The sequence below is a fragment of the Coenobita brevimanus genome, chromosome 37, assembly GCF_032717465.1.
Source record: "Coenobita brevimanus isolate Jiangsu-jjx chromosome 37, ASM3271746v2, whole genome shotgun sequence".
Lineage (NCBI taxonomy): Eukaryota > Metazoa > Arthropoda > Malacostraca > Decapoda > Coenobitidae > Coenobita > Coenobita brevimanus.
The window spans coordinates 9,535,802-9,541,939 of record NC_136990.1 but is presented as its reverse complement, the minus strand read 5'-3'; the positions used below and the strand labels follow the sequence as shown (position 1 = coordinate 9,541,939).

Below are 6,138 nucleotides of genomic sequence, written 5' to 3'. Positions count from 1 at the left end.
CTTTAACCCGCGCCGTCCCGAGGACGTACTTCCACGTCCTCACGTTTTGTCACAGCTAATCCCGAGGACGTACTTCAACGTCCCGCAATTGCAAGGTTCATAATTTCCACAATTTTCAATTTTCGTGAGTCATTTTTGGTACGTATACACGGGACACCTTCCTCAACAAGATGCCAGGCAGAGACAATGCCTTACCCAGCATGACCTCCTTCCCCCCCCTGCATGCCCTTTTCTCAGCAATTCACCTGTTATCAGTGACCTGGCCAGTATAGCCATGTCATGCCACGGTACGAAATTCAAGGCCAGAGTGATTCCCCAATCAATGACAATGTGGAGGACAAACTTTACATAGCATTAGAGGAAGAAACAGTTAGAAATGATGATCAGGTAATGTGGCAAAAAAAGGTCAGGTATTAGTGAGTGAAACAATGCTTTTAATGCCTATATTACTGCTTGAAAACCAATATACTCTTGTACTACATATAAATTCGTAACAGTAAATAAATAAATACCGTTTATGAGTGGTGTGAAATAGTTATCCTCCCATAGAACTCGTTTTCTTTGGTGCCAGCCTGATAGAAAACCCAGTAAGGTAAGGAGGCTCTCCTACCTGTAATGAGTATTTTAAACCTCAGGTGAGCGATTTCTCTATGAATTTTCGATGTTTCTCACCAAAAGCGAAAGTTTTAGCAAAAAAAAAAAAGGGTCGAAAAATGGTCGGGATTAGGGGGTACCAGTGGTCAAAAAGTGGTCGGGACGGGGCGGGTTAAACATGAACACCACCAGGGAACCGAACCACAACCTTAGAGTCTTTCTACTCACAGGTACAGGCTGTGAGGGGCACCAGGATGCGGTGCGAGGCTGTAATGTCATGTTATCTATGTATTTGTCAATGGTATATATTTGTCAATGTTATGTTATCTATGTATTTGTCAATGGTGTGTGCATGTGTGTGTGTGCAAGGGTGTTGACCAGCTAGTTTATGCCTCTATTGACGTCAATGGTTGGGAGGGTGTCCAGTTAGAGGGAGGTGAGGAGGGACGGCCAGCGAGACCGAGGTGGGCGGACGACCTCCAGCCCTCAAGCAATGTAGACTTGTGTATCAATTGTACGAGCTGGGCAGCGGTAATAAAGGAGTGTCACGACAACATCAAGATTTGATTGTCTGCTACAAGCTATCTAGGCAACATGGAGGACGATAAGAAGACCGACCTTCCTACAACATTAGTACCATTTGATGCTCACTTGATTCCGGAGTATGATGGCTCTACGGACATTGTGGAGTGGGTAACACGGGCGGAGATGTTGTGTCAGCTCCGTGGAGTTGCCCTCGAATCAGTTCTGCCACTACGACTGACAGGTGGGGCATTCGCTGTGTGGTCACAATTGCCAGTTGCCAGCTGCTGTTCACTGACAGAGGTGAAGAAAGCACTGTACGCGCATTTACCCTAGATCAAAATGCAGCATATGAAGCTTTTACTGCATGTTGGATACAAATAAGTGAGTCAGTTGACATCTCCCTGGCTGACCTCCGATGGCTGTCAACTTTGTTTGGGGGTATTTCTGACCGAACTCTGGCATGTGCGCTTGTGGCAGGACTACCGGATGATATTCATCGTGCTATTCGCGCTGGGCCAAGGGCCGAGGGACTGGATTTAAAGTGTACTGGCACGGGCTTGCATTGTGCTTAGTGTTGAGTGTGTGGTTGCTGCTGGGATTTCGGCATCGAGGGATCAGTTATCGGCACCAGTGTGAGACCAAATGCAGGCGCAACTGCCTGGGAGAGCATGTCGCCTTTGTCGTTGCTGGACTTGTGCCAGCCAGGACATTTTACTGCATGTCCTCAGATGGGAAACGATGTTGGAGGGGCCGCATCAGCACCAGCATCCTCTCTTGGAAGCCAGTAAGTGGCGCTCTTCCTGTGGTGCAGCTGCTTGTTGACGGGTGGCGGTGCCAAGTTCTTGTCGACACTGGTTGCACAGACACCATAGTACATGCCCCTTGTTGCATGCAGTGACACCCGCAGATGACCAGCATCACAACGATTAGTGGAGATTCTTTCCGGTGCACCGGGACAGGCAGTGTGACAGTGGAAACTCCTGATGGCCAAAGCGCCCAGGTGCGCGTGCTGGTGGTGCATGAGCAGCCTTTGAATGTGGATGGGAGGTTGTGTGGAGCTGCGTCATCGACTCTGACACCGCTGGCAGTGGATGCGCCTGATTTCAGTGTACGATTTGATGCAAGGCATCGAATGTGGATGGTGTCACGGAAATGGACGAATGGAGCAGCATCTGATTGCCTGCATAATACTGTAGTGCAGTATGACATATCCCTGTCCATGCATCAGGAGTTTGATCAGGAACTGGAGTCATAGATCAAGAACGGCTGGTTGGTACCCTATTATGAACAGCAACATGGGGCGCCACAAGGGCTTGTGCTGCTCATGACTGTTCGCCAGAATAACAGCAGTAAAGTAAGGCCAGTGTTAGATTACCGCGAGCTAAACGACTACATAACTGCCTTTACTGCTGATAAGCGACGTATGTGCTGATCAGATGCGCAAGTGGCGCCGACACGGAGGTAACATGGCTGTTCTGGACCTACGCAAAGCTTATCTGCAGGTGCGTTTCGATCAGCAACTGTGGCCATTTCTGACAGTGATGGTATGAGGCCAGCACTACTCTTTGATGCTCCTTGGCTTTGGCCTCAACATACCTCCGTTGGTCATGAAGGTTGTCATTAAGAACATGTTGGCTCAGGACCCAGATATGGAGCATGCAGTGTTGCCTTACACTGACGATCTGTTGGTGAATGAGGACCTTGCCAGTGCAGAGCAGGTCGCTGCAAACTTTGCTGCATTTGGCCTGGAATGCAAGCCGCCGAACCGTGCAGCTGATGGGGCACGACTGCTAGGGTTGCACATGCAGTCATCATATGGCCAGTTGAAATGGACAAGTGACAATCCAGTCGACCCACCACTGACAAGAGTGACACGTCATGCTGTGTTCGCATGGTGCGGACAGTTAGTTACGCACTTGCCAGTAGGAGGGTGGCTCCAGCCAGCAGCTGCATCGATTAAAAGCCGAGCAAATGCAGTGACACAGGGCTGGGACGATATCGTGGATGACGACTCCCTGCTTCAACAGATGGAGTATGTGGCAGCACGGCTGGTCAGGGAAGATCCATGTCGTGGCCTCTGGTGTGTGTATGGTGACCGGGCAGTTGTGCGGACAGAAGCTAGTGCTCTAGCTGCTGGATTTGTTTTAGAGATGCCTAAAGGCGGTGTAACTGAAGACGCATGCTGGCTGCGGCGGGACGACAGCTCACACATCATCATGGCGGAGCTGGACGCGGCAGTCCGTGGAGTGAACTTGGCAATTGCTTGGGGTATGAAGAACATTGAGTTACGGACAGACTATGCCACAGTATATCATTGGATTGACGACGCACTGAGTGGTCGTGCACGACTTCGAATGAAAGCTCACGGAGAGATGTTGATTCGCCACCGAGTCGAAATCATTCGCTAACTGGTGAGTGAGTTGGGACTGACGTTGTCTGTGAGACTTGTCCAGTCTACAGAAAATCATGCTGATGTCCTCACGCGTGTCCCAGAGGAGTGGGTGGGGAATGAGAGACTGGCAGCTGGTGCAGCAGCAGTGGACGAGCAAGACACTGCTGAGCCTAGAATTGCTGATGTCCATGTACGCGCTGGTCATCCTGGCATCCGGCGCACACTGTTTTTTGCACGCCGAGAGATCTCTCGACTGGTGACATGGGCTGAAGTGCGTGAAGTTGTGAAGCGGTGTGATGTGTGTCGAGCCATTGACTCGGCTCTGGTGAAGTGGCAGCACAGGTCATTGGGTGTGACAGGAACATGGCACCGTTTGGCTATAGACATCACCCATCACAGTGGTCACGCCTAACTTACAATCGTCGACTGTGGGCCATCCCGATTTTGCATATGGCGGCAGCTGCGGCACCCAGATGGAGACACCATCATTCGCCAGTTAGAGCAGGTGTTCTATGAGCAAGGAGCACCTGTCAAACTGCTCTGCGATAATGACACCATCTTCCGTGGGCGGTGATTCGGAGCCTTTGTCGCACGTTGGGGCATGTTACTACGCTTCAGGGCGGCATATTCACCAAGTGGCAATGGGATCATTGAATGAAACCACTGCACAGTGAAGGTGATCGCTGCCAGGAAACAATGCTCCATTGCTGAAGCAGTCCACATTAATAATATCACACTCCAAGCTGGAACATCAGTGACAGAAGCCCCTGCAAATGGTGTGTACAGCTACGAGGTGCGACACTGTGTACAACCTACCCAGGAACGGCTCATCACGGACACAATGCCTGATGGTGATGAAGGCATGCGGTATGCAGTGGGTGATGCTGTTTGGATCAGGAAGCATGGTGATCGCTGTACTTCTGTGTTGCAGCTTCGTGTCATCACTAGGGTCAACACTCCGCAGGTGGTGGATGTTGATGGTATCCCACGACACGTGAGGGATGTGAGGCACTGCAGCAGCACCTCACTGGATCATGGCAACCAGCCAGATGTGCATGAGGCTGGTATTGATCCCCCACTGTACATCGATGTACAAGCTCAACATCCGCAATTGCACCAGCAGGCAGTGTCAGATGAGTCCAATCCAACAATGGCAGAACCAGAGGCGGTACTTCGACGAAGCACACGCATACGGTGCACACCACTTCGATTTGGTTATGATCTTGCAGATCAGGGTGGCGTGTAATGTTATGTTATCTATGTATTTGTCAATGTCATGTTATCTATGTATTTGTCAATGTTATGTTATTTATGTATTTGTCAATGGTGTGTGCGTGTGTGTGTGTGTGTGTGTGTGCGAGGGTGTTGACCAGCTAGTTTATGCCTCTGTGACGTCAATGGTTGGGGGGCTGCAGTTAGAGGGAGGTGAGGAGGGACGGCCAGCGAGACCGAGGCGGGCAGACGACCTCCAGCCCTCAAGCAGTGTAGACTTGTGTATCAATTGTACGAGCTGGGCAGCGGTAATAAAGGAGTGTCACGACAACATCAAGATTTGATTGTCCGCTACAGAGGCCCACTATACGGGAAGTATCAGGTGGAGTAATACAGTATACGTGTAAGTTTGGTTAGCCTGTGTTTTTGAGCCCTGTTCCTCTGGTTGCATGCTCTGGACCCAGTCTTGGAAAGAAACCAATATCAGACCCTCGTACTCAGAGAGCAAGAAGTTGAGCTCTGAGTACGTGGCATAATATGTACTCATACAGGCAAACACATACTGAATTATTATTCTCCCCATCATCACCACCACCACACTCTGGAAAATTGAGAATTAGTGGCCATCCTTTTATAACTATATTAATTATCAGTATGAGATCCGTCATTGATGTCCTGTGGGCAATCTTCTTACATTCCTCTTAGACTGCTGCTCATTCTGTGTACATGATGGAGAAAACTTTCCTAATCTCTACCTCACAGACCTTGGACAGACCTGTGTAAAGCTTTTATTTCCTAAATGCCCTCCCAAATACTTTTTGTCCCTCTTGCGGTGCCTCCATCTCAAGTTTCCTATGTGGTCATTCTGCACATGCTGTTGTAGATGGCCACTGCTCTTCTAAAACTACCAATAGTGGTGTTCCTCAGGGTCTGTCCTTTCACCTATACTCTCTTCTTTCAATTTATTCGACTTTCTGAGCTGTACATCTAACCCTGTCTACTATTACGCTGTCTCCACACTTCCATTCTCTATCTGGTTCTCACAGCGTCCATCACCACACTGACTACAACAATCACGGAATGAGGCTTTAATACACCTGAATTTTTATTTGCCTTTTATTCTCGAGATAAAAGAACTCCCTAATGCGTTTATTGACTTAGAAACCCAGTTCGTCCATCCTTCAGCTTCAAAATCGTTGACACAAATTCGCATGAGCGTGTTTGTAGGTTCGTGATGTGCTTCAGTGGGAAAACCACGAATTCTAGTGGAAGTCCCACTGCGCATCACTCAGTTCAACCGTCCTCGTATTCACTCGATAGGGATGGTTTTCAGAACATTTTTCACTGTTTCACAAGTGATCATTCTTATGCACGACATTAGTGTTTTCACTGAGTGATTTATTGTGAGCGTATAT

At 49.0% G+C, this 6,138-nt stretch overlaps 1 protein-coding gene across 1 annotated transcript; it reads left to right on the top strand.

The window, feature by feature from the left end:
- The first annotated feature begins 2,687 nt into the window (after positions 1 to 2,687).
- Positions 2,688 to 4,757, top strand: LOC145396352 (uncharacterized). Its single transcript, XM_080269744.1, has 3 exons — positions 2,688 to 3,387; positions 3,613 to 3,861; positions 4,183 to 4,757. The coding sequence occupies exons 1-3, from the start codon at positions 2,688 to 2,690 to the stop codon at positions 4,755 to 4,757; spliced, it is 1,524 nt and encodes a 507-aa protein (XP_080125870.1).
- The last annotated feature ends 1,381 nt before the right edge of the window (positions 4,758 to 6,138 follow it).

Coding starts and splice junctions, on each gene's coding strand:
- LOC145396352 (XM_080269744.1), top strand. CDS start 2,688: ATGCTCCTTGGCTTTGGCCTCAACATACCTCCGTTGGTCATGAAGGTT. Junction 3,388..3,612: donor GAACTTGGCAATTGCTTGGG/GTATGAAGAACA, acceptor CGCGTGTCCCAG/AGGAGTGGGTGGGGAATGAG. Junction 3,862..4,182: donor GTGGCAGCACAGGTCATTGG/GTGTGACAGGAA, acceptor ACCACTGCACAG/TGAAGGTGATCGCTGCCAGG.